Source organism: Leguminivora glycinivorella, chromosome 14 (assembly GCF_023078275.1).
Source record: "Leguminivora glycinivorella isolate SPB_JAAS2020 chromosome 14, LegGlyc_1.1, whole genome shotgun sequence".
NCBI classification, from domain to species: Eukaryota; Metazoa; Arthropoda; class Insecta; order Lepidoptera; family Tortricidae; genus Leguminivora; species Leguminivora glycinivorella.
This window is the reverse complement of record NC_062984.1, coordinates 7,316,124-7,342,166: the sequence shown is the minus strand read 5'-3', so window position 1 is coordinate 7,342,166 and position 26,043 is coordinate 7,316,124. Positions and strand designations below refer to the sequence as shown.

General features: G+C 37.4%; 3 protein-coding genes and 1 long non-coding RNA gene across 6 annotated transcripts; 3 read left to right on the top strand and 1 right to left on the bottom strand.

Moving 5' to 3' along the window:
* The first annotated feature begins 139 nt into the window (after positions 1-139).
* On the top strand, positions 140-2,251 carry LOC125233359. Of its 3 annotated transcripts, XM_048139346.1 has the most exons (3): positions 141-568; positions 698-1,195; positions 1,699-2,251. In XM_048139346.1, the coding sequence occupies exons 1-3, from the start codon at positions 395-397 to the stop codon at positions 2,098-2,100; spliced, it is 1,074 nt and encodes a 357-aa protein (XP_047995303.1). In that variant the 5' UTR covers positions 141-394; the 3' UTR covers positions 2,101-2,251. The 3 variants fall into 3 exon arrangements, with proteins under 3 accessions (XP_047995304.1, XP_047995303.1, XP_047995301.1); XM_048139347.1 differs by lacking the exon at positions 698-1,195 and having other exon boundaries at positions 140-568; XM_048139344.1 differs by having other exon boundaries at positions 143-1,195.
* Positions 2,252-4,709: 2,458 nt separating this feature from the next.
* LOC125233702 (small cysteine and glycine repeat-containing protein 10-like) lies at positions 4,710-6,656 on the top strand. Its single transcript, XM_048139799.1, has 2 exons — positions 4,710-5,010; positions 5,895-6,656. The coding sequence occupies exons 1-2, from the start codon at positions 4,853-4,855 to the stop codon at positions 5,998-6,000; spliced, it is 264 nt and encodes an 87-aa protein (XP_047995756.1). The 5' UTR covers positions 4,710-4,852; the 3' UTR covers positions 6,001-6,656.
* A 10,781-nt stretch (positions 6,657-17,437) lies between these two features.
* LOC125233608 lies at positions 17,438-18,582 on the top strand. The gene is made up of 2 exons (XR_007177870.1): positions 17,438-17,468; positions 18,321-18,582. It is a non-coding gene; the product is annotated as an uncharacterized LOC125233608 (long non-coding RNA).
* A 2,772-nt stretch (positions 18,583-21,354) lies between these two features.
* LOC125233611 (gem-associated protein 7-like) lies at positions 21,355-22,750 on the bottom strand. The gene is made up of 2 exons (XM_048139672.1): positions 22,589-22,750; positions 21,355-22,165 (listed from the first exon to the last, which is right to left on the bottom strand). Exons 1-2 carry the CDS (start codon positions 22,683-22,685, stop codon positions 21,978-21,980), a joined length of 285 nt encoding a protein of 94 aa, XP_047995629.1. The 5' UTR covers positions 22,686-22,750; the 3' UTR covers positions 21,355-21,977.
* Between the last annotated feature and the right edge of the window lie 3,293 nt (positions 22,751-26,043).

Sequence of the window (26,043 nt, the reverse complement as noted above, 5' to 3'; positions counted from 1 at the left end):
GTAGCGTCGGGCCAACTGCATGGCAAAGCCTGGCGCGCGTCGACGTCGACGTAGCGTCTTTTTCCATACAGTTGGCCCGACGCTACGCTCGCGAGACGCTTGATGTGGGGGGGCCCTATTTAAGAGAATATTATGTAACAATACCTATATGAATACTATTTTAAACTAGCACGGCCGAAAAGCATTAGATACACTGAATAATTCAAATTGATGATACCCATGGGTTCATTGTAATTTGCTGTTATGTCACCTTGTATCATATGATTACACTCTATTTACTCTTGCTAAGATAACAAAGTTAAATAAATCTGTTAACAGACTCCATTGTTACAATCTCCAGCAACGAACAAGAACGTAAATAATTTAATCGCAATAAACACAATCAAGTGGAACAATGGACACTAAAAGCATCTACGTGCTAGGAAGGAGGGTGATCGACATGTTTTACAGCAAAGGGTTCTCTGATGTTAATATCCAGTTCGAAACGGGACCCGCCAAAGGTGACGGGATTCATGGTGAGATATTTCACGCCACCATCAACGCTGTCAACAAAGATGGAGCCCCTCAGGTATTCGAAACGGTTATCAAGTGCGCTCCTACGAACCTGGCAGTTCGCAAGTCTATGCCAATCAGAAACTTCTATTTTAGAGAAGCTTTGTATTACAACAAAATTGTCCCAATATACGACAATTTGCAGGATCAATTCGAGTTATGTGTGCCGCCGGAAATGAGATGCTTTCTCCCGAAATGTTATGGAGTATGCGACGACTTCAGACAGGAAATGTTCGTTCTCGAAGACCTCACTAAGAAAGGATTCTGTGTCGCACTCATAAAGAGTGTGGACTACGATCATGCAGTAATCATGCTCCAAACTGTAGCGAAGTTGCACGCTCTGTCCTTTATATACGAGCAGCGCTATCCGAAAAGATTTAAAGAAATGGCGAACCAAATAAGTCGCACCTCGCTTGATCCTTTACATGACGAAGAATTCACTTACATATACTTACACCAACATGGAGAAAAGGCTATGAAAGCATTCTTAAATGCCATTACAGAAGAATCATTACGGAAACGATTTGAGACAGTCTCAGGAACAAATTCGTGTGATAAACATATTGAAACTTTGAAAGACGGAAATATTATGGTTATTTTACACGGTGATAATTGGCATAATAACCACATGTTCAAATATAAAGTAAGATCATCCATACTAATATTATAATTGGGAAAGTGTGTGTGTCTGTTTGTTTGTCCGTCTTCTTTCACGGCAAAACGGTGCGACGAATTGACGTGATTTTTTAAGTGGAGATAGTTGAAGGGATGGAGAGTGACATAGGCTACTCTTTGTCTCTTTCTAACACGAGCGAAGCCGCGGGCAAATGCTAGTCATTCGTAAACGCAAAAAAAAACGAATCGCATAAAATGTTGTTGTATCTCATTTTGAATATATCGTAACTGCCTTAAACTCTAAAAACCCTTGTAGGATGATGTGGATAAAACATTAAGTATCTCCCCAAATTCGATACCTTTTTTCTAATGGTTTTATATTTAAATATTAATATCATCATATTGTAGATAATTTTCTCGCATATAAGTTAATTGTTTTCAGCGATTCACTAGTGTCTGTCTAGTTTAATCCAACAATGTGAAGAATTGTCTTCGACGGTCAAAGCTATAATCCTGGTGTTTTTTTTTTAGAACGGCAAGCCAATAGAAGGAATACCAATCGACTTCCAGTGGGCACGATACGGTTCGATAGCTTACGATTTTATGTATCTGTTCTTATCGGATACCGGGAATTTGCGAAGAAACCATTTCCACCAGCTGGTAGACGTATACTATGCAGAACTCAAAGGCTTTCTGACGCTCTGTGGGTACGATGTCAACAAGTTCTGTTCCTACGAACAATTCAACGAGGAACTGAAGTGTATGGTGTTGACAAGCATTCTCGCATTCATGACGGCTGCACCATTATTCAAAAATCCTGAGTTGACTTTACAAGAAAAGCTCTCTTCCCCTGAAACATATGTTGTGACAGAAGAATACAAACAAACTGTCAACGACATGGTCGCTGATTGGGCAAATTTGGGATTTTTTTAATTATCTTGCGACTAATTAATCACGTTTGTGAGCATTTTCAGAATTTTTGGGTCCCCCCAATTAGCGTAAGTTGTTAACAAAAATCAACTCGCTGTCAGTTTTGTGACGACAATTAAGCACAAAATCTGTCTCAACATTTACTTTTTTCACATTCTGAATGTAGATTATCGCTTAAAGTTTGTATTTAACACAAAAACAATATTTTTATTGAAATGTCATGCTTAATTATCGTCACAAAACTGACAGCGAGTTAATTTTTGTTAACAAATTACGCTAATTAGGGGTCCCAAATTCTGAAAATGCCCTTATTATAATACATACATGTACCTACAAATAATTTTATAAAATAAATACTAAAGTTAAAAGTTATGAAATTGTGTTATTATTTGTAGTGGCCTCCAAAGTTGCTTCAAAGACTCCCAGAAGATAAAAAAAAAACAATAAAATCCTAGCATATCTACCTACTTACTCTTAGGGCCCATTTTAGACAGTACGAGAACTCGCATACGAGTTTTATTACATTGCGGTATTGACGGCTGCAGCAAAATTGTAAACTTAAACAGCCCGCAATGTAACTAAAATCGCATGCGAGTTCGCACGCCGTCTAAATCAGGCCTTAACCCCCAACGCAATAAATAAGGGCGTCATATTTTTATGTAAGTTTGATGCTTTCTTTGAAACATTTTAACTCCCAAAGGGATGAACCGTTTTCAATTTTTCTGTTTAAGTAACTTTATTTTGTAGTAACTTTGTTTTAGTAACTTTATTTACAAATTATAATTTTCTCTAAACATTCAAATAAGTCGATCATATTTAGATGACTTATTTGAATGTTTTACTTATTTATCATAGATGACTTTACATCGGATGATCGGAATGAGTAATAGGGTAAATCGACTTTGTCCTCTTGTTGCAAAAGTAAATATTGCACTACATCCGTAGGTACTATAGTAAAGGGTACTTACTATACATAAATAGGTATTAGGTAACATTTCAGTAGGCCTAGCACATAATGGCCGCGAGAGTATGTCGCCGCGAGATAGATCACGCGTCTTCTTCTAACTGTATAAATGACATAAGGACGGGCAGTCTATCTCGCGGCGACATACTCCCGCGGCAATCATGTGCTAACCCTGCTGGAGTTCCAGGATCGTAGTAAATGGAAATCCGTGATCTCTGCCTACCCCTCTGGGAAACAGGCGTGATTGTATGTATGTATATATTATAAATAAAAGGAATCTGTAATCTATTAAATACCGCCCCCCGGCTCACTATAATTTGCTTTTATGTCACCTTAGTGTATCATTTGATCATAGATCTTTGCTTTAGCCAAGATAACAGTTCTACCTATTGGAAGTCCCTCGTGACACAACTATTGACTTACCCAACAAGTAGGTTTTTTAGGACGACGAGACGGTCAACATAATATTAATAAAATTATGCTACCTCTCGAATATTCAATGACAGTTGGACGAAGACTATCTGTCAAACAAAAATGAAAGTGCTCACGTATCTTTACCCAAACTTTATTAACGCAAATACAGAATAGATCAAATACAGCCATTATATACCAATGAGTGAACTGGTGCCTTCAAGGAACTCCTTTACTTAGTATGTAAGTTGCAGTTAGGCCCCACTGTTGAAGTCACGGTAACATCCATGCTGAGTACGCATCTTGAGATTTTGCACACAAATACAGAACAGACAAGAACAGCAGTAATATGTAGATGCTGGAAGTGTCTTCAAGGAACTTCTCCAGTATGGAAGTTGCAGCAAGGCCCCACAGGGCAGCAACAGCAGCCCCCTACACAGGGGGCGCAGCCCCTACAGCACACTCTGTCGCAACCGCCGGGGCAACGGGCGAAGGTCCCAATATTGAAGTCACGGTAACAACCGTACTGTGTAGGCATCGTGAAATTGTTTCTAAAACGGTAGTTTGCTCAAATTTAATAATTTTTTATATAGTTTTTGATTTTGACGTTTTTTTGGATTTTGATATTATTTAAACTGAATGAAGTGATTCAGTGTCAAGATGATTATTGACAATTCGGCCAGTATGAGTAGATAAGTTTCATTATCCACAAAGTATGACCATATAATATATGCTATTGTCAGGAGCAAAGAATATAATACTCACTCAGGGCGCTGTTCAGGCGCTGTTACAGCTGTTACAGTGAGTATTATATTCTGTTGATACGATGCGTCACTCGATTCCGTATTGTCGCCGATTTTTAAGCAACGTTGTAGTTTTAAGCAACCTTAAGTTTTCGTCCCATAGAAAATTTTAAATTCGCGCCTTTTTGTATACCTGAAGTGACTGGCTATAAATATAGTCTTCTAGTTTTGTCTCTATATGCTTTAATGTCAACTATGACTTGACAATTTGAAGTCATTTGTTTTATAGCAAGACATAAAAATCACAGTAAAAATCTACAAAAAAAGTTAAAAAAAAATTAAAGAAATTTTCAGGTCGTTTTTAAATAATAATCAAGGTAAGTTACCAGAAAATATGATATCTTACAACATATATATTTAATTCCCTGCCGAAATAAAAAGTGGTGTCAAGGTTCATTCACTTCAACAACTGAAAAATATACTTACGATATATCGTGTGTGTTTTTGATTTGTAGGACTGCTTTTTCGTAAGGACTTATTTTTCACAGAAGCCATACAAAAATAATCTTGAAAATACACTCTTCGGCACAATTTTTTTTACCAACGTTCTTTTTCTTCCAGTACCAGTAACTTCATCATGCCAGTTCGAAACTGCTGTCTCGGTTGCCAAGGCAACATGTGCGGTCCCTGCGGCGGCTGCGGCGGCCGCTGTGACTGTGGCACGGGCCCCTGTTGCATCCACTCGTACGGGGCCAACTGCAGCTCGCCGTGCGGGGACCGAGGCGTTATACACGGGTTAGTGAGCCGGACTCGAGCATCTTTTGAGCGTTGTCACCTAATCAGAGCTATGTAAAACGTCGTAGGTAGTATTAGTTGCGTCAGCGTTGAGCAGCAACCCTAGAGTTGATTAGACGCCTACGCTTGAGGGACGCTAGTCACGCTACTCACGCTAGTGTGGGTTTTACCTGTGGTTTTATTAGCTCTAGCCAAGGATTATAGGTATCATACGATTTTTAAACTGCGAAGCGGTAAAATAAGCCGGAAGCCAAACTTGTGACTGTTGAAGTCATAATAAACAACTTTTATTATGGTATCAATGCTGAAATCGTGATAAATGGCTACAGTTAAAAGATCAATTATTAACGTATTAACGTCATGTTAACTGTAATAATACTAGTTTCAGTCGTTCCCAAGTTTCTTTAATGAATCATAGGATTTTCCCCTCACTAGCTCGGAAACACGTGTTTTGTCCTTCAATATCAGCGGGTAAAAACGCATTTTATCCACTAGTGGATAAAGTAATTTGACCTTGAATATAGCCAAATTTTCTGCTTTAAAATTGATAAAAGTGGGTTAATCTAGTGATGAAGATGTTTTACCACCTGTGGAACTACTGGAAGCAGTGATAAACGCATTTTTTGCGTTGTAGTTTCCTCGCTATAGTGAGGGGAAAAGTTTTGTGTTACACTCGTGTATTTTACTTCTCGTGTGTTAAAAAACTCGCAAGTTCTGGATTCTATTCTCGAACCACTCGCTCCGCTCGTGGTTCAACTATAGAATCCTTTCACTTGCTCGTTTTTCAATTCCACACTCGGCGTTAAAATACAACTTTGCACCCTTGTATAACAAATAACTATTGTTTTTGTTTCTGTAATTAAAGAAACAAATTATTATCCCAGATCCCGAGGCGGCTGCGCCGGCTCCTACTTCAGCTGCGGCCACGGCTGCATCGGCGGCTGCACCAGCGGACTCTGCGCTAGCTGCTGCGGCCCTCGATGTGGATAAATAACCTCAGTTCTTTGCAAGGGCGACACTGACACAGGCAGCGCCGGATGTAGACTTTTTTCGACGGAGGAGGGGCAAAAACAAAATCGTGAATTTGGGGCACCCTGGAATTGACGCCCGGGGCATGATCGCCCCGCTCCTCCCTAGATCCGGCCCTGGACATGGATGCACGAAACTGCAAGCACGCGGGTAACATTGTAGGTGAAACCTATCAAAAAGTTCCTAGCAGCTCCAGCAGCAGCTCTAACAGTTCCTAGTAGCGGATCCTTACAAATCCTAGTGTTTTTGGCAGATTCTACTGTCAGAATCGACAGCACTCTCAAACCAAAGATGTCCTAAAATGTCAGTCCCACTCCATCACGTTTTAGTAAAATGTAATTTTTTCGCATTAACAATTAACATTAGTAACAATTAACGAACATTTTAGGGCATTTTTTGCTTGCCGCATTTGTTTTGACCTCAACGAACCCAAAAATGTAAGGATCTGTGAGAATCTGGTTTTTCAGTTTTCCAGGAATAAAACCCGCTTACCCGCTCTGTGCGCGTGTTAGCGGATGCCCTAAAGGAGCTTGACATCAACTTCAACCATTTGAAAAAAAAACCTTCAAACATTGTGTTCGTAAAATTGTGAAGTTAAACATGTTGTTACGGATTTTTTTATCTCATTCAATAAATTCACACTAAGACTAATTTCGACGTTTCTAATTTCAAACGGCTCTTAAATTAATAAAGCCAATTTCACAGATTGAAATCGACATCAATTAATTAGTGTGACAAAGACAAATAGAACGTAAGAACCGTAGGTGGTTATTCCTATCGCTTGGAGAGTACTTGTTTCATGCTTAAAGTTAACGAACCTTTTACCTCATATTTATTGAATTCAAAATTTGAAGTTGAGTGCAATGAGTGCTGATTAACACGACAAAGGACCCGCCACGAGTTGCGATAGACTTCTTCGAATATATCGAACAACCTGCAATGACAAAATGAAAATCTCTGCTCATTTTGGCAGAGAAGGCGAGAACCGAGACAGATCTCGGGTTTCCGGTTCATTTGAAATCAAATAAATATTATAGGACATTCTAACACAGATTGACCGAGTCCCACGGTAAGCTCAAGAAGGCTTGTGTTGCAGGTACTCAGACAACGATATATATACCTAATATACAAATACTTATATACATAGAAAACATCCGGGTCAAAAAGATTTAGTAAAAACGTCACTTCTGTGGACAATATTATAAAAGTTAACGACTCTGGTACATTTCTATCCCGTTTTTCTTATTCGAGTGTCTAGAACTAAAAAAATGTTTCCTGTCATTAGAATGTAGTCTAAAAATTAGCACTAGATTTTCTTAACTTTTGTAATGTCCACAGGAGAGATATAACCAATTACCCATACCACAGAATATATAATAGTACAAGTACAGAAGGCTCACTCCTTTGATGTTCACAAAATGCCGCCCATCTAAATTCTTACCTACATTAACAAACGGACCGCACGCGAGCAGCCAACATTGAATTTTATTGCGCCGCGCGAAGGTCGTCGCCAATGAATGGGCCGCGAACTCGCGGCCGCTGACATGTACTTGTAGCGCGGCGATAGAATCGCGGAGTGAGCCGCCCCTGCCCATACATTAAAATCTGATGACTCAGGAACAAATATCTGTGCTCATCAAATAAATAGCAGCCAATAAAATATGAGCGCACTCCTCGATATCTGAGGCAAATCCTCTTCTAGCAATGGTAACAGACCCCCCCGGTCTAGGGCAGCGGTCACCGGTTATATGAAATATCTAGTGGTTTGCGCTCGACGCTCTACGTACGACCTCAGATTAGGGTCTACGTTCGGAGACTTTGTTCTTCTAGGCTAGGTCATAAAATATTACTGTCTGAGGTAAACTGTTATTTTAGTCGGCCTAAGCTAATCTTACATCGCCGATTTGAAATTGAACGCCTAAAGGCGTCGTGTGCTGTCGTGCCCACGACGCTAACAACTCAAGGCCATTTCTCAAAATTTTGGCACCGACAGGTGAAAGATTTGCTTTTTTAGGGTTCCGTACCTCAAAGAGGAAAAACGGAACCCTTATAGGATCACTCGCGTGTCTGTCTGTCCCTCTGTCACAGCCGATTTCTCCGAAACTACTAGACCGATTTACTTGAAATTTGGCACACGTATGTAAACAAGTGGCCCAAAGACGGACATGTAATATAATTAAATGAAATTAAACGAAATTTAATCATAGGGGCCACTTTTGGGGGGTAAAATTGAAAATTAAAAATCAAAGTTATTAGAACTATATTGTGCTACATATCAAATGAAAGAGCATTTTATAAGCATCTCAAATATATTTTTTTTATAGTTTTTATTTTGGTAATTTAGAAGTAATTTAAGAAAATAAGCAAAAAATTACCATTCCCCCCCCCCCTTATCTCCGAAACTACTTAGCGGAAAATTTTCAAAAAAATACACGAGATAGCCCTCTACCTGTAGATTACAGGAAAACCTATTAGAAATCTACAGTCAAGCGTAAGTCGGACTTAAGAGAAAAAAACTCAAATTGAGATTTTTCACTCACTACCGCTGCAAGTACTTACTAAATGTTTTGAAATTTTGTGAGCGCCATGGACAGGTAGAAAGAAATTCATTTCTGTTTAGAAATTGTTAAAAATTTTAAGCATTTGCCAAAATGACTTAAGTTCCTACTAAAAAAGAGGCGCTTACGACTGTTTAGAACTGCACTGACCATAATATTGCCCTAATAGGTCCAAAAAATGGTGTATATATACGAAAACAAAAAAATTGTGCCACCGACAACCAAAATCTGAAGTCTATTTGCTCTATCTCTTATAGTTTCCAAAATATACGCAAAATCTTTAAAGTACAAATCTAGTGTAGTCAGGCGCTCATGACCTTTTTGTATGGAAATGTCGAAATCCGACTCGCACTTTACCGATTTTCATAGAAAGTTGTGTTTTATTATAGTTTTGAAGGAGGTTTCTTGTTTTTAACCACCAACGCAAAAATATTATAATAATAATAGGTTTGACGCTTGACATGTCTGTCTGGCATCATAGCTCCCGAACGAATCAATCGATTTTGATTTAGTTTTTAATGTTTAAGGTGAATTCGTCGAGAGTTTTTTTTAGTACCACGTAGGTGGCAAACATGCATACGGTCCGCCTGATGGAAAGCTGTGACTGTTACATATGGACGCCTGCCACTCAAGGAGTGGCACATGTGCGTTGCCGACTCGACTCATTAGAAACTTGTACAAACCTGTACTTAGAAGGGGCCTGGGTGCCGACGACTGAAGGAAGGAGGGGGAAGGAAGGAAGGAGTACCGCACCCTCGTTGAGCTCTGGCTGCCTTACTCACCGGCAGGAACACAACAATGAGTAAAGTCTAGTGCTACTTGATTGCGGTCTTTTGTAAAGCGGAGGTATTAGACTCTGCTCTACCTTAGAGTATGTTCAATTTAGTATTAGAGTTATCAGTCAAGAAATTTAAATGCAGCGCCATCTATTATTAGTTTCGACAACTTTTCATGTGACTTTCCATGCCTAAAGGTTCGCACAAGTCTCAAGTCGCGTAAATTACTTAGTAAATTTTGCCGAGAGACGGCGCTAAATACAATAATACTCATTAGAGTACCTATACTTCTAGTCAAAGACATATATAACTCCGTATAGACAGATAAAGTCTAAGAATAAAACGTACTTACCTCAGTACCACACAGAAGAAGGGCTCAGCTAGATGGCGCTAATATTAATATTAACACGCTTTTATTAGGTCGTCGTGTATGTAACTAACTATGTAATGGAATCTACGGAGGCTAATTTAACCATCTTCCAAGAATCGTAGCGTAATGATAATTGGCAGCTGTATGTAGTTCTGATGACAGTACAATAATATGGTACTGTTGAACTGATCTGATGATGGAGCCGGAAGATATGAACTGGAACTACATGATGGAACATCGTATCATAGCTGTTTTTGGGTTTCTTAGAAAAGTCTTGTAATGAACTTTGACTACGATTAGGTTTCAAGGTCTGATGATGGAGCCGGAAGATATGAACTGGAACTACATGATGGAACATCGTATCATAGCTGTTTTTGGGTTTCTTAGAAAAGTCTTGTAATGAACTTTGACTACGATTAGGTTTCAAGGTCTGATGATGGAGCCGGAAGATATGAACTGGAACTACATGATGGAACATCGTATCATAGCAGTTTTTGGGTTTCTTAGAAAAGTCTTGAAATGAACTTTGACTACGATAAGGTTTCAAGGTCTGATGATGAAGCCGGAAGATATGAACTGGAACTACATGATGTAACATCGTATCATAGCTGTTTTTGCGTTTCTTAGAAAAGTCTTGTAATGAACTTTGACTACGATTAGGTTTCAAGGTCTGATGATGGAGCCGGAAGATATGAACTGGAACTACATGATAGAACATCGTATCATAGTAGTTTTTGGGTTTCTTAGAAAAGTCTTGTAATGAACTTTGACTACGATTAGGTTTCAAGGTCTGATGATGGAGCCGGAAGATATGAACTGGAACTACTAAAAAGATCAAAGTAGTATTTAAAATAAGTTGGGATAGGGTTTTCTTGAGACCCTTAAGAGCAAATAAAGGGGGCTCAGGGGCGATCGAAGCCCCCACAAAAAAGACAGATCAACGTAGTATTTAAAATAAGTTGGGTTAAGGTTTTCTTGTGACCCTCCAGAGGAAATAAAGGGGGGGCTCGGGGGCGAAGCCCCCGCAAAAAAAAGATCAACGTAGTATTTAAAATAAGTTGGGTTAGGGTTTTCTTGTGACCGTTCAGAGTAAATAAAGGGGGGGGCTCGGGGGCGAAGCCCCCGCAAAAAGAAAGATCAACGTAATATTTAAAATAAGTTGGGATAGGGTTTTCTTGTGACCCTTAAGAGCAAGTAAAGAGGGGCTCGGGGGGCGAAGCCCCCCACAAAAAAAAGATCAACATAGTATTTAAAATAAGTTGGGATAGGGTTTTCTTGAGACCTTTAAGAGGAAATAAAGGGGGGCTCGGGGGGCGAAGCCCTCCGCATAAAATAAACATCAACGTAGTATTTAAAGTAAGTTGGGATAGGGTTTTCTTGTGACCCTGAAGAGCATGAATAAGGGGGGCTCGGGGGCGAAGCCCCCCGCATAAAAGAAAGATCAACGTAGTATTTAAAATAAGTTGGGATAGGGTTTTCTTGAGACCCTTAAGAGCATATAAAGGAGGGCTCGGGGGCGAAGCCCCCCGCATAAAAGAAAGATCAACATAGTAGAGAATGCCTTAAAGCATAAGTCCGCCTTTTGTACTGCAAGATTTTCTTTTATCACTGCTTCCAGTAGTTCCACAGGTGGTAAATGATCTTTATTACTAGATTCACCTACTTTTATCAATTTTAAAGCACTAGTGGATAAAATGCGTTTTTACCCGCTGGTATTAAAGGACAAAACACGTGTTTCCGAGCTAGTGAGGGGAAAAATTCAATGTTGGCTGCTCGCGTGCGGTCCGTTTGTTAATGTAGGTAAGAATTTAGAATGGCGTCATTTTGTGAACATCAAAGGAGTGAGCCTTCTGTACTTGTACTATTATACATATATTCTGTGACAAAACTAACAACATGTGTTCCAAGTACAACATTCGAAATGCCGGAAAGTTAGTAGGTATCGACCGTAAATTGGCGAAATCCAATTTACGGTCAAATTAACACATGTGATGGACCCTGCCGTCTATAATAAATTGCCGCAATATGTGGTTGAAGCGCCTAAGTGTGTCGAACTTTAAGTACCTATCGCTTAAAAAATTGGCTGGTCGAGCACCCGTTCTACACTTATGACAATTTTTTTATTACCTAATTAGAAAAATATTTTTGTGCATTTTTTATGTGAATATTGCCTAACTTTTTGTAATTTCAATCTTCTGTCTATTTATTCTCTAAGTATTATTGTTGTATGAATATTATTTTTTTAAATCAAATCTTGACGTGTAAAATGGCGTTGAATGAATAAATGAATATGAGTATGAGTAGTATGATTATTTTAACCATTGAAAGTTTGTACGGAACCCTCGGTGGGCGAGTCCGACTCGCACTTGGCCGGTTTTTTTATACTTACACGGTATTTAGACTATAATTAATATTTCATTTTTTAAAGGGGGCAAAAAACAAATGAAAAAATTAAAATATGTAAATAAATCACATAAGAGTTAATTTTAATTATAAAAATATAAGGATACTCATTATTATTATTATCATAATACTCATATTCTAGATTATGTTTTAATACTCGTTATCATTACTTATTGATCCGATTGATCGCCCCTCGTAATGGTTCATCTGGCTTAAAATATGACAAGTGATCGACGTGTCGGTTTCCAGTCACTGAGTCGTTCACCTGGCTTTATCGCACAGGTGAAGGACACACACCACAAAAAAGCAACAATCCTTTGAGAAATGCAGCCTAAACCGATATAACAGTAATACTTTTCTCATTTAACGCACAAAACAAATATTGAAGGTGTAAAAAAGTATTATTACGATTGGTAAATTTATCATTTTTGTCGTCACCCTGTCCCAAAATGTCGTTCACTTGCCTATTTTAGCCAGGTGAACGATGCACAGGTGACCGACAAAATGCCAGTTAAATCGCCAAAACTCAAAAAGTATTTGCCAAACGAACTAAATATTTAGGTGCCTAAAAATAAGCAACAAAATACGAAACATATGTTACAGTTAATGCATTATCTCAAACAATAACCAGTTTATGATTGATAGAATAACGACTACTTACCCGTTACAAACTCCCGTTCGAAGTAATTAAAAATTTCTATTTTCTAATCAAGGCGTAGTGAGTACGTGCCGTTGCTTACAGGTGATGGCCGATACTGGCGGCTTCGATTCATGCGGGGTGGGGCGGCAGAGGTGGAGTAGGGATCGCACAGTGCTTGCGAGTTTGTCTCGACAGGTCAACGACAAAAACGGCCGTGGACAAACTTTAAAGCCAAATAACTTGGAACATAAGTGTAATATTATTATCAGATACTCTAGTTTTAAAAGTTAAGGATATATGCAAATAAAATACAGCAATAAAGGTAATTAGAGTCAATAATTTGTGTACTTTTAACAACTCGAAACATGAGTACTCCGCGTTGGGACACGGAAGGTGAACGACAAAACTTAGTTACAATTATTATTTATTTCATTAATATAAAATAAATCGATTTCAAAGCATCAGGCCTCTATGTAAAAACTGTCTTTTAATATGTATTGATAATTTATTTATGAAGATATTGTATACTAAAAAAAAAGTTCTAACATAAACGTACTGACAGGTGGGGGTGGCAAAATTTTGAGAAATGACCACGTATTGGCGCAATATTGGCGTGTAGACCTCATTTTGACGCGAGAGGCAAAGCGTTCAAAATGTTAGGGAGTGTTTTTAGTACTACACTCGTTATAGTTTTAGATACTTGGTCAAAATTGTAAACGTCACGAAAAATGGCGATCATTTTTAGGGTTCCGTACCAAAAAGGTAAGTACAAAAGGAACCCTAAAGTGACCTTCCAACCCGAAGAGTAAATCAAACATACCAGGTCTGCAACGTTAACATAGAGTAAACCAAGGATAATTTATAGGATTTACAGTCTCCATACTAAGACGAACCTCATTTTTTAGCGCCACCTATTAAATACTATCAGAACTACACTGATGATGCCTACAAATTCATTTTTTTTTACGTCATGCTCCCTGGCAGAACCACGTCGTCTTTCGTAAACATAAACATGTCAGAAAATATCTATAAGATATCTATAAAATTCTAAGATCATTTGGAAAAATTCTATACACCTAGTTTTTGTGTAAATCTAATTTCAAAGTGGTTCTGCTACAGAGCTTCCTCCCAGCAGAACCACCAAGATATTCTTCTAACTACACATGCTATTTACACGTATACCACATCAGATAATTCTATATTCATTCTATATTTATCTAGTTTATTAAATCACTCTGTTTATTCTAAAGACACAAAATTACGACATGTCAAATTAAATAGACTGAACAACGCCTTGATGCAAAGCTTAGCAAAGATATAGTAGTCATTATTTGCTAGTTGCTACGATGATTTGTACAGGCGCTTCACACATAGTTTTCTTTAAAGTTTGACATGTCGTTAATTTATGTATTCAGAATAAAAAAGAGTGATATAGTAAGGTAAATAAATAAAGAATTAAAATAGAATTATAGTGATATACGTGTAAATAGCATGTGTAGTTAGAAGAATATCTTGGTGGTTCTGCTGTGAAGAAGCTCTGTAGCAGAACCACTTTGAAATTAGATTTACTCAAAAACTAGGCATATAGAATTTCTCCAAATGGTCCTAGAATTTTATAGATATCTTATAGATATTTTCTGATATGTTTATGTTTCCGAAAGACAATGTGGTTCTGCCGGAGAGCATGACGTTTTTTTTTTCAAAATGTGTAATGACGTGATATCTTGATATTAAAATGAAGAAAAATAAAAACACGCAAAAATATTTCGGCATAATATGATTTTGGCCACTTCCAGGCTGCGAAACAGCGCCATCTAGTTTTAAGCCTAAAAGGCCCATACATTTCAGAGGTACGCTTTTTTGTATGGGCTTTGTCTGTATTATATGGACCCGTGGGGCCCGTATTATATGGTCCTTGGAGTAAACTAATGTTTATAAGTATCGCCATAAATTCGTGATAGGAGCACAGTTTTTAGGCGAGCACTCTCGCCCGGCGGACCTGTTGCTCAATCGATTCAGCCCGGCGCTGCCTTTAACCGGTACTTTATAAGTTTTTTTTTTTACTACGTCGGTGGCAAACAAGTATACGGCCCGCCTGATGTAAAGCGGTCACCGTAACCTATGGACGCCTGCAACTCAAACAGTGTCACATGCGCGTTGCCACCCCATTAGAAACTTGTACATTCCCTTTTGCTGTGTTAAGTACACGTAGCTGTGGCACGTACATGCTCGATACTGTACGATACGAGTGTTTCTGTAGGTATAACTACTAATTTTAGTTTTCAACACTATTAAATTTAAATTGTGGATGTTTTCGGAAATGATAAGTAGTTCCAAAAATCTAAAACATACTTATGCTTCATACTGTCTTTAACTCTGGTCCGTGGATCAAAATCCAAAGGTACTAATTACTAATCCATACTTACTTTTAATATTACCCACTCAGAGAACAACGGCTTTCAAGCTACAAAATGACCCTTGACGTAACATTAAAAAAAGTTGATGAAGCCAAAAGAAGCAAATTCTCCTGAAATAATTTATTAATTTCGGCCCTTGTCCTTATATTTCATGCCAAATATAGCCCGAATAATCTTACTAAGATGTCTCCAACTCCCCTAAGTACTTAACAAGAAAAATGCTTACTTGCCCTTTGTAAGTACATAACGCAGTCAACGCTAAGTAAAATACTTATAATATTGACTTAACTATTATTTAACAAAGATAACTTATTATAATAAGCCGCTTATTATAAGAGAATAGTTATTTGTTATACAAGGGGGCAAAGTTGTATTTTAACGCCGAGTGTGGAATTGAAAAACGAGCAAGTGAAAGGATTCTATAGTTGAACCACGAGCGAAGCGAGTGGTTCGAGAATAGAATCCTGAACTTAGCGAGTTTTTTAACACACGAGAAGTAAAATACATTTGCACCCGAGTGTAACACAAAACTTTTCCCCTCACTATAGCGAGGAAACTACAACGCAAAAAATGCGTTTATCACTGCTTCCAGTAGTTCCACAGGTGGTAAATCATCTTTATTACTAGATTCACCTACTTTTATCAATATTAAAGCAGTTAATTTGACTTTATTCAAGGTCAAATTACTTTACCCACTAGTGGATAAAATGCGTTTTTACCCGCTGGTATTAAAGGACAAAACACGTGTTTCTGAGCTAGTGAGGGGAAAAATAATGTATGAGGTCACTCAGTTTAAAAGAGGGGACTACCTAACTCCTTTCGTAAACATTCAAACATGGTTACGGTGTGCAACTGTGCATGCGCGGATCCAGGAAGGGAAGTCATGACCCCCCCCCCCCCCCCCACCATTGAACCTAGGTGACATTCCCCCCTCCCCTGAGGATGGAGCTAGGTCCGCCCTTGACGGTGTGTATCATCTCGCTTCGTTTGGCACCGCAGAGCAGACGACGTCATTCCATATCTACCTACGGCAGAACCAAACCTGGGTAAGTACCTCCGACCTCCGACTTGCAGAAATCCGTAGCCAACTAAACCTGTAATGTAACACCTTTGGATTCTGTACGTGTCCATACACTACGGAGACTGCTCACCATTAGACAGGCCGTGTGTGCTTGTTTTCTATCGTCGCAATAGTAAAGAAGTTTATTAAATCAAGACAACGTGACCGCATGCTCTTAGCCAGTACCCATACTGGGATTTTCCTTATAGGTACCCCATATTTGCATACATTAATGTGTCTTGTTTTACCAACCTACATGCAAAGTATGTGGCAAGAACGATATAATACGGGACTGACCAAGCCCATACAAAAATGCGTACCCCTGATGGGTATGGGTTTTTCAGGCTTTAAACTAGATGGCGCTGTTTCGCAGCCTGGAAGTGGCCAAAATCATATTTTCGTCAAAAATTTATGCGTGTTTTTATTTTTTTAAATGAAGAACAAATGACAATTATTTCTTTATTTTAATATCATGACATGATATGATCATGATATCATGTCAATACACAAAGAACAATCTTTGTAGGTATCATCAGTTTAGTTATATTTATATTAGTTGTATTTAATAGGTGGCGTAAAAAATCGAGGTACGATTCTTAGTATGAAGATTGTAAATCCTATATAAATTATCCTTGGTATGTGGCAAGTATCTTAGACATAAACTGATTTTATATATCTAATTACGGGAAAGTTGGGGACAATCATAGAGAAATAGGTTAACGTGATACCACTAGCTAATGAGATGTCCTATCACCCCTTTTTGTTTGGCATTGCTTTTAGGGATACCCGGTATAAGAAGAAAATAACCACAAAATGAAAATTTTGAAAAAAGCCCCGACTGCGACATAGCGGACCGATTTTCATGAAACATGGTTAAGAACACTCCCGACTAATTCAGCTTTCAAACAAAAAAAATTAAATCTAAATCGGTTCATCCGTTCGGGAGCTACGATGCCACAGACAGACTCGCACACAAACAGACAGACAGCCAGACACGTCAAACTTATAACACCCCGTCGCTTATGGGATGATCCAAAAGGATACCATCGAAATTATTAATGTAACCAGTACGAGTACGTAATCCTTTTTGCCCGGTTTTCCCCTGCGACGAATAACTCATTGATGACAGTACTTATATAGCAGATATTTGCTTAACCAGTTTATTAACGCTTGTGAGCTTTTAAGGAAAACACGCACCACAGAATGTAAGTAAATAAAATTGCTATAATTAAAAACATTACATTATTAAATACATTATTAAAGCTTATGTTCCGAAGCTATTCAATTTAGTCTAGGTTTTTGTGGTAGATTTCTTAAGTATCCGTAAATCCACCAAAATTATCCATTATTAACACTAAACAATAGTTATTTTGTTTTACAAGTTGTTGCATGTATAACCGCACGTGCCAATATTGATACCTGAGCAAGCGAAAGATTCCAATATTGAACCGGGAGCGTAGCGCGTGGTTCATAAGTGTAATCTTGAGCGTCGCGAGTCGTTTCAAGGCACGAAGGTTAAACAAACTTTGCCACCGAGTGTAACACGAAATTTTTCACCACACCAACATGAACAAAATATCTACCGACTATAAAACATCAAACTAAATCAAATCCATCGATTTATTCAATATTTATGATTCAAAATCATCATTTATAGGTAAATTCTATCAGCCAGCTTAAGACATCAAAATTTGTATGTAATTACTTTTCTTGTGGATAAAATGCAATTTTGTTATCTGCTTTCGAATAGCAAATTAAGTTTATAATCGACTCACTTCGTCTTTTGTTAAGTTCTTATTAAATCCGTCCCATTCTGTCACAGACGACAAAGAATAATGACTAAAGTGACCACTTGACCAGTGTAAAATGGTTCACAAAAGAAGAATGAGAGGAACTAAACTTGACAAAAAACAGCTAGACGATGCAAGATCCAAATAAGTATTTCTTATTGAAATCGATAGATGAAACATAGACGGAGATTTGAATTTTGACGTATTAGGTACTTGCCCATTTCATACAAAATACCTACTTCATTTCTTGTTTTTTTTTTTTTTCAGAACAATGCGTTGGCTGTTCGTACTGGTAGTGGCGATAACGCTAGCCACCGCTCTTACACATCCTGCCCCCGAATCAAGAAATATTCAAGAAAGGCCTCAAGAAATCAGCAGTCAAGGTCCCTTCCCAAATGGTTCTTCAGGAAGACTAAGAAGAGGATTAAGTGTAGTGGCCTGTATCACATGCCCTGGGTCTACGAAGTGCCTGAATGGTTATAAGTACGTGGCTGGTGTAGGTTGTGTCCAGGTGAAAAAACATGGGAAGGGAAGTGATATGAAATAATTTAGTGATAGTAATCAAAAGAGAGTACAGAATTAAGACTTCAAAGTAATGTCAGTGAAGTACCTAATACCTAGCAATTAAAATTAGGTAGGTAGGTACGTACGTAGGTATGTTTATGGCAATAAAGTGTCGATTCATCAAAATAATAAGTGTGTGCTTTCATGAATTTGGTATTCAGATATTCCTGGGTGTAACACACTTGATTCCCTTACCACGCTATTTCGGATTCTACCTATTTTGTCGATCAAAAAGTTGATTAGCCCAATTACTTGACTTTAGAATAGAACCCTATAATAGGCTACTTTCCTCCTAGTCAATCTTCTCTTAAAGAACTGTCAAAACGATTTTGAACGACTTGCTAATATGGAATTAATATGAAATCGAATTGAGTGACGTCACGGTCAACTGATTTAAGTACTTTATATATTTCTATCTGTATTATAAAATATAAATTGGAGTTAAAAAAACCTTCTGTCCCTGTTTTTCTTATACTTATCTGATGCTTTATTTCGTGCATGGTATAATAGTACAGTCAAGTGTAAAAATATGGGTGCGTACAACTTATCAAAAATATGTCCCATAGCACTTTATGTCGGCGGAATAAGGTCTCGGTACATATTTTTGAGCGGATAAAATCGATACGTATTTTTACACTTGACTGTACATTACGATACAAGTGCGTAAAAAAGGAAGTTCGAAACGAGTGGCGATAAATTAAAACACGACCGAAGGGAGTGTTTTAAATCGACACGAGTTACGAATTTCCTTTTCGCATGTGTATCGTACGACGATTTTCAGTACAGATGAGCCTCCGAAGTTTCGACCTGGCATATAAAGAACCACTTCTCGCACTAGTGCGTAAAAAAAGCACCGAGTACAGATGGTGGTTTTTTTTCGGTCGTGTTTTAATTTATCGCCACTCGTTTCGAACTTCCTTTTTTACGCACTTGTATCGTAATGTACTATTTCAGTACAGAATACAGATGGTGTTTTTTTACGCACTAGTGCGAAAAGTGGTTCATTATAACATGCCAGGTCAAAACTTCAGATGGCCATCTGTACTGAAAAACGTCGTACGATACACGTGCGGAAAGGAAATTCGTAACTCGTGTCGATTTAAAACACTCCCTTCGGTCGTGTTTTAATTTATCGCCACTCGTTTCGAACTTCCTTTTTTACGCACTTGTATCGTAATGTACTATTATTTTAAGTACAGTCGAGTTGCCTATTATGTATAACCGAAAGGTATAGTGCGATATGCATAGATTTAGAATTATTAAACTAGATTGTTTAGTTAGGTCAAAAAGTGTGTCCACATGAGAGGTAATTGTTTGGGCTGGTGTCCCTCTCGCACTTACTGACAATGTCAACATTATTCAGTGACGTCATCACTGTCATAAATTGGGGATACCAGTCAATTTTCAAAGTTACTACTAAATCTACTAACACCCAATTGAAAGTATTTTTTAATTATACAAATCTTTGATTTACTGGCATCAAAATAATTACATTATAATTATTTTCAAATTTTTTGAAATATATCGAAACCCTAGTTTGAATATAACATTAAAATAAAATAAGAAGTTATAAAGTCAGGTAATATACAGATAAAAATACTACTAATATGGGAACCTCATTAACACTGGCAACACGTGCGAGAGGGACACCAGCCCAAACAATGCCCTCTCATGTGGACCGTTTTCGCTAGTCTGATACGATCGATTTTCTGTTTCAGTAATAAGGTTTGATTTCGTATGGCAAAAAATGTGATTGAGCTGTCCCCTGTAAAGGTCTTTGGCGATATGTAGCAGGAAAGTGCCTAATCTTCAAATCGGCCGCTTATTGTCAATCGTTTGTGCAGGAAAAGTTCCGCACGGGAACCTCGCACTCCTCAAGCGGGGATTACTTGGCAATCTCGCACGGATGAATTTAGATTAACTCGGATCCAGATCGAATGCTCGGTGGATCTCTTTATGGTAATGCCGGATGTGTTTTGTATTAGCCTATATTTCGTGGAATATGTAATCTAGGTGTCTTAGAGTAGAGTAGAAAGAAGAGAATCGATAGTCAAAGTAAAATGTGTAGTCACAGTGCATACCGCAATCTCTCGACACGGGATTAAATCTTTTAAACCTCAGTTTTTACAATAAGGGCACCACCCGCTTAACTCAAGTTTAGTGGGCTGTCAACTCACAAAATCCATATAAAATGGTTGGTTAACCTCGGGTTAACACTCCATTTTCGGTGGTGCAAATAACCCTAAGTAGGCTTATAATTCTTAACTTGATAATATCCGAGTCACGAACCAATCACTGTTCACTTAATTCTATCACTCAGTAAAGACAACCAACCATATAGTTATTTGTTTTACAAGGGGGCAAAGTTGTAGTAAAAACTTGAAACTTAAAACTGGAAAACTTAAAACTTCGTGCCTTGAAACCCTCGCAACGCATAAGATTCCACTTTTAGAACCTCTCGCTACGCTCGCGGTTCAATATTAGAATCTTTCGCTTGCTTGGGTATCAATATTGGCACGTGCGGTTAAACAAACTTTGCCACTGAGTGAAACACAAAATTTTTCACCACACCGACACGAACAAAATACTGACTATAAAATATCAAACTAAATCAAATCCATTAATCTATTCAATATTTATGATTCAAAATCATCATTTATAGGTAAATTCTACCAGCCAGCTTAAGACATCAAGTTAAAATTTGTAAGAAATTTCTTTGCACTCTTGTGAATAAAATGCAATTTTGCTATCTGTTTTCGAATAGCAAAGTAAGCCTTTACCAGTTGGTGTGGTGAAAAATATATTTAATGAATCTACGGTTGTACTCACGTTATTATATCGCTACTGCTGTGATATAAAATATGATCTTCTTACTTCATTCAGATCTTTGAGGGATCAAGTGTATATTATACTTATGCTGGTTGTCTATGGCTACTGCATAGAAAGTTAGTATTGGAACTGATTGAGCCATGCATGCTATTATGTTGTTATGTCTATTTATCCGTCATAATTCATTTGTCTTATACATTATTCATGAAGATCTTCATTGAAATAATGGTGTATACAAAACGGCAGCGGAATATTTGAGCCATAATATATTATGGCATGGATATTTCTTACTGTTTGACTATAGTTTACCTATTTGTATTGGTACTAATGAAGTTGTGAACAATGTGGATGTTGTTCACTGATATATCTTATGTACTAAATATTAAATAAAGCATTGCTTTTACTTTCTCTGTAAAGAAAACAATTCAGTTTTTTTTTTATATTCTACTATATTCTCGGCTTAATAGCTAATACATATCATATTACAAAAGTACTCAAAATTAACCTATATATTTTATTAAAAATTATAAACTAAGGGAGCTGTATATCAGTATCAAAATGTATCGCTAACACATCAGGAGTTCTCAGTCGAGCATTAGGAATGGTACTGGCCGGGGTCTTCAAATCCTGGACCAACAGTTCTGTGCCATCTGGCTGCCATCCGGTGAATGACGCATTGAGCTCTGTCTGCTCATATGTAAGGATTGTGCAGCTTTGGCCTAAGAAACAAAATTATATGAAATAGATTGTGCTGATCATGTGTTATTTTTATGTTTGCTCCTCTCATACGCAATTCAATTGTTCCATGTACACACTACTTAGTATTTGCAGTAATTACACATCAACAGAATTTAATGACTTATGTTCTGTTATTTATAGTACCAACTGCCTACATCTAGACTTTTTTGAAATTGGAGACCGCAACAAAGGAGACAAATGCATTAAATACTGAATTGTTAACATACAAGAAACGTTTTTACGTTAACAAAATAAATATATAACCCGATATTATTTCTAACCATAATATTTTCCTAATATCTACGCTCATGCTTAACCTAATTTATTTTATACTAGACTAGAATAATTGCACAGAAATTGTTATTTACTTTATTACGGACTATGAGCCGGTAACCTTAACTTACCACGCAACTCACTGATCCCGTGAAGAAACTTCTCTCGTAGCTTCGCTCGCGCCTCCTGTTCCGCCGAAGATATTTCTAGCTTATTTGACATAGCCATGAGCCAGTAAAATATGAAAGATATTTATAAAAAACAATTAAAATTTAAGGTACGAATTGATTTCGCCATTTGTTGTGGTTTAACTGTCAATGTTTTTTTTTTTTTTTTTTTTTTTTTTTTCGTCCTTCTGGACAGGCTAGGACCATAGGCCATACCGCCTCGTCTTGAGTGTCATTTTGACAATGCTACATATTGCGTTTAGTTTCTCATTTCTACTCGGCAGGTAAGGCACGCCACAGTCTTAAAAATTCATAATCTGAATGAATTTTTAAGACTGTCTGTTGCCGGCCTTATGCAGCACAAACTGGCAGATTTATAAATGTAATCATAAAGAATCAATCTGCCAAATATTTAAAAATTGATGCCTTTTTATTTTTCTCTTTCGGAAGAGGTGAAATTTGTTCTACGGATTAAGGTACTTACTGAAAATATGTTTCATCAGCATCACACTCTCTCGTAAACGGTGTTATTGCATGCCTATTAAGTACATACTGACACGTAATGAGCTATTTTACTGCCAAGGGTGGTAAAGTGAATACCTGGGTGGGGCCTTCCACGACCTGTCAAAAATTACAAGATGGCGAACGAATGTTGTACATGTCAGCGTAGGTATTTAAATACATTTCGTTTAAAATTTGGTTATTATTACTATGCGCAGCCGCGTAGCGTCTGTGATTGCCGCCCGGGGCCGATCACCAATTTTGCCGATATGCCGCCCCTCTTATGATCAACATATCTAGATTATTTGGTCATTATAAGTGCGAGTTGTGCTACCGTTGTAAGGGCTCCGTACACCACAAGAAGGGCTTAAGCGCCTCGTTTTTTGAAGGCACTTAAATCATTTTTGAGAATAATTGATATTCTGAACAATTTCTAAAAAAACGAAACGGAAATTAATTAACTCCTTTCAGCGGCAGAGAGTGAAATTTGAGTTTTTTTTTCTTTTAAGTTTGACTTACGCTTGACTGTAGTTTTATAATAGGCTTTCCTGTGTAATCCATAGATTGTAGGCTATCTCGTGTATTTTTCTGTGCATTTTATACCTATTTTCTTAAATTACTTTAAAATTACTTGACTAAAAATATTTGAGAAAATATTTTTGAAATACTTATAAAAAGCTCTTTCATTTGATATTGTAACACAATATAGTTTAAAAAACTTTCATTTTTAGGGTTCCGTAGTCAACTAGGAACCCTTATAGTTTCGCCATGTCTGTCTGTCCGTCCGTCCGTCCGTCCGTCCGTCCGCGGATAATCTCAGTAACTGTAAGCACTAGAAAGCTGAAATTTGGTACCAATATGTATATCAATCACGCCAACAAAGTGCAAAAATAAAACATGGAAAAAAATGTTTTATTAGGGTACCCCCCCTACATGTACCTAAAGTGGGGGCGGATATTTTTTTTTTCATTCCAACCCCAACGTGTGATATATTGTTGGATAGGTATTTAAAAATAAAGAAGGGTTTACTAAGATCGTTTTTTGATAATATCAATATTTTCGGAAATAATCGCTTCTAAAGGAAAAAAAAGTGCGTCCCCCTCTAACTTTTGAACCCTATGTTCAAAAAATATGAAAAAAATCACAATAGTAGATCTTTATAAAAACTTTCTAGGAAAATTGTTTTGAACTTGATAGGTTCAGTAGTTTTTGAGAAAAATACGGAAAACTACGGAACCCTACACTGAGCGTGGCCCGACACGCTCTTGGCCGGTTTTAATTTTCATTTTTACCAACCAAAAGTGACCCCTACAATTAAATTTTCCTAATTTAAATTACTTGTCCGTCTTTGGGTCACAGGACATAATATAGGTATGTGTGCCAAATTTCAAGGTAATCGGTGCAGTAGTTTAGAAAATGTAAATTTCGCGCCTTTTTAGGGTTCCTTACCAAAAAGGTACAAATAAATTGGCCTTATGGTGCGACTCTGTCCGTCTGTCTGTCTGTCTGTCACATTATTTAATATCTCGAGAACTACTTATGCTCATCATCATCATCCTCCTTGCGTTATCCCGGCATTTGCCACGGCTCATGGGAGCCTGGGGTCCGCTTTAACAACTAATCCCAAGATTTGGCGTAGGCACTAGTTTTACGAAAGCGATTGCCACCTGACCTTACAACCCGAAGGGTAACTAGACCTTATTGGAATTAGTCCGGTTTCCTCACGATGTTTTCCTTCGCCGAAAAGCGACTGGAAAATATCAAATGACATTCCGCACATAAGTTCCGAAAAACTCATTGGTGCGAGCCGGGGTTCGAACCCGCGACCTCCGGAACGAAAGTCGCACGCACTTACCGCTTATGCTATCATCCTTATTTGAAATTTACAATACTTATGAACATCGTTAATCTCTACAAAATGAAAGCATATTTTTTTTAAATATATTAATATTAATTACAGAAAATGGCCAAAATGATAGGGGGGAAAACTATAAATTTCAAATTTACTAGGGCAATTGGGGTATCGTTAGAAAGAACTCAAATTATACATATCAAAACTATTTTTTTCATAATTTTTTTGTTGTGGAAAAAAATGTAAACTTTTTTTACTTTATGAAAAATCCTTCTAGATTTACATTTTCAATTTGAACACTCTTGCGGGTGTTTCTTGTACCTGTATTTTTTACAAAATAAAAATGAAAGTTTTTGCTTTCAAAGAGAGGAAAAATGGTTGAAATCGGTTCACATAATAAACAATTATTCCATAAAAATCATCCTCCATACTAGCTCGCACACATTAGTTTACTTAATTTGCCGAAAGATATCGCTGTACGTTGAACGCTCATTTCCTACATCGCGTTTTTCCTGATATAATGAAGTCGCTTCAGGAGTGTCCTGAAGTGACATACTTACATGTCGTAAACTATTGAAGTCGAGTCTTGATTTTCTTTGGACGTTGTCTAACAATAAAATTGTATATTAAAATATTACTTATGTGGGAAGTGAGTCTTGAGAGATTTAGTCAAGTTTGTAGAGTTATTGAATAATATTTGATGATTCACCTATTGAAAGTTTGTACGGAACCCTCGGTGGGCGAGTTCGACTCGCACTTGGCCGGTTTTTTTAGTGCTAAAATTGGGTTGACCGTCTAATATTACTCGGTGGCCTTAGCACTAAGCTAAAGTATTGTTTACTTACTCACATAACATACGAGAAATATTTCAAACTTGGAACAAAACTAATTCAACATTCAATTCAAATTCAAAAATACTTAAATAGACACTTACACAATTTGAAAATAAGTGGATTGAATAATGAATATCAATCCAAAAATCAAATGTAATATTTTCCTATTATAATTTAAACTTAGCACTAAACTTCGGAACAAAATGACGAATTTTGTTTGCTAAAATCAAGTA

Bases quoted from the DNA above. Each gene is read 5' to 3' on its own strand.
- LOC125233611 (XM_048139672.1), bottom strand. From the start codon at position 22,685: ATGGCTATGTCAAATAAGCTAGAAATATCTTCGGCGGAACAGGAGGCG. The intron at 22,166-22,588 runs GTAAGTTAAGGT...TTTGTTTCTTAG, and splicing joins CGGGATCAGTGAGTTGCGTG to GCCAAAGCTGCACAATCCTT.
- LOC125233702 (XM_048139799.1), top strand. From the start codon at position 4,853: ATGCCAGTTCGAAACTGCTGTCTCGGTTGCCAAGGCAACATGTGCGGT. The intron at 5,011-5,894 runs GTTAGTGAGCCG...TTATTATCCCAG, and splicing joins GACCGAGGCGTTATACACGG to ATCCCGAGGCGGCTGCGCCG.
- LOC125233359 (XM_048139344.1), top strand. From the start codon at position 395: ATGGACACTAAAAGCATCTACGTGCTAGGAAGGAGGGTGATCGACATG. The intron at 1,196-1,698 runs GTAAGATCATCC...TTTTTTTTTTAG, and splicing joins ACCACATGTTCAAATATAAA to AACGGCAAGCCAATAGAAGG.